General features: G+C 35.6%; 1 protein-coding gene across 1 annotated transcript; it reads left to right on the top strand.

Moving 5' to 3' along the window:
* The first annotated feature begins 121 nt into the window (after window positions 1–121).
* On the top strand, window positions 122–817 carry LOC106463374. The gene has a single exon (XM_013923396.1). The coding sequence runs from the start codon at window positions 122–124 to the stop codon at window positions 815–817; it is 696 nt and encodes a 231-aa protein (XP_013778850.1).
* Window positions 818–1,459: the final 642 nt, after the last annotated feature.

The raw sequence follows: 1,459 nt of genomic DNA, 5'->3' as shown, positions 1-1,459 counted from the left end.
AAATCTACTGCCAAAAGAAAAAATTAAATTTAGCTCCAAAGTTATAGCCCTTAACTTATATAAAAAAGAAGTTCGACTTGAGAGTGGGGAGAGTTTTCGGTACAACAAACTGCTATCTACAATGCCTCTTGACTACACGCTTAAGCTTGTTGGAAAGCCAGAACTGGCAGATCAACTCAAACACAATAAAACACATATCATAGGAATCGGACTTCGAGGACATCAGCCTCGAGTGCACGCAAGCTGGATTTACTATCCAGAAGACAACTGCCCCTTTTACAGAGCAACCATTTTCTCTAGATATGGGGAAGGTAATGCTCCGCCAGCTGATCGACTTTTGCCAACTATTCAAATGGGAATTACTCCTGTAAACGACAATATTGTGGCACCGGGACCATATTGGTCTATTATGGTGGAAGTAAGTGAGAGTGAACACAAGCCAGTCAACAAAGATACCATTGTATATGCTACCATACTAGGTGCAATCAACGTTGGTTTAATGGAGTCTGAAGACGAGATTGTGTCAATTCATTATCGAATGGAAAATCGTGGTTATCCAATCCCTCACATCGATCGTGATGGCGTTCTAGAAGTGGCACTCCCTTGGCTTAAAGATCATTCAGTCTGGAGTAGAGGGCGCTTTGGAAGTTACAAATATGAAGTAGCAAATCAAGATCACAGTTTAATGATAGGAGTAGAGGCAATAAACAATATGTTGTATGAAGAAGAAGAGATTAGTCTCTGTAGACCAGACTATGTTAACAAAGGATCCGTGAAAAACAAAATTATGTTCGAACCCAAACCTATACAGCAATAGAACAGCTATATAGATTTGTTTTTTTTTTAATATGTATACTTTTCAGTTAAAGTACAATGGAGTCAGAAGAAATAACAATTTTTATACGTCTAAGAGTATATAATAGTTTTTTGTTGCTATTTTACATTTCAGGCCTAATATTGAATTAAGTTATATTGTTTAATCCACTTCTGTAGTTCTTGTTTTTCCACTGTGAGTTTGATTTCGATTTTTTTGTCTCATATGTTTTAATGATATAACACATTTTGTGGGACGAAATCACACATGTTGTATGGTAGTAAAAGCAGTAAAAGCTTATTTTTACGTTCATTGTTAGCTACTGTTTGAAATGTTTATGTTTTTGTAATGTCCAAAAATAAACTTTCTCTCCAACATTCAGCTCATCATTACCTCTTAGCTGGCGATCTGTAGGAATAGAGGCAATAAACAACGTATTGTATGAAAAAGAAGTGGTTGCTCTCTGTAGAGCAGACTATGTCCACAAAGGATCAGTGAAAAACAAAATAGAACAGCTGTATAGCTCAATCATAACAACTGGATATTCGGAGTATCACATGTAGATGGTTTACTTTTCTTATTTAAATAATTACGATGTATTCTATCAATAGCATTTTGACCTGATAATTATTTGGTGTTATTGAA

Source organism: Limulus polyphemus, unplaced genomic scaffold, assembly GCF_000517525.1.
Source record: "Limulus polyphemus unplaced genomic scaffold, Limulus_polyphemus-2.1.2 Scaffold1388, whole genome shotgun sequence".
NCBI classification, from domain to species: domain Eukaryota; kingdom Metazoa; phylum Arthropoda; class Merostomata; order Xiphosura; family Limulidae; genus Limulus; species Limulus polyphemus.
This window is presented reverse-complemented; position numbering and strand designations above follow the sequence as displayed.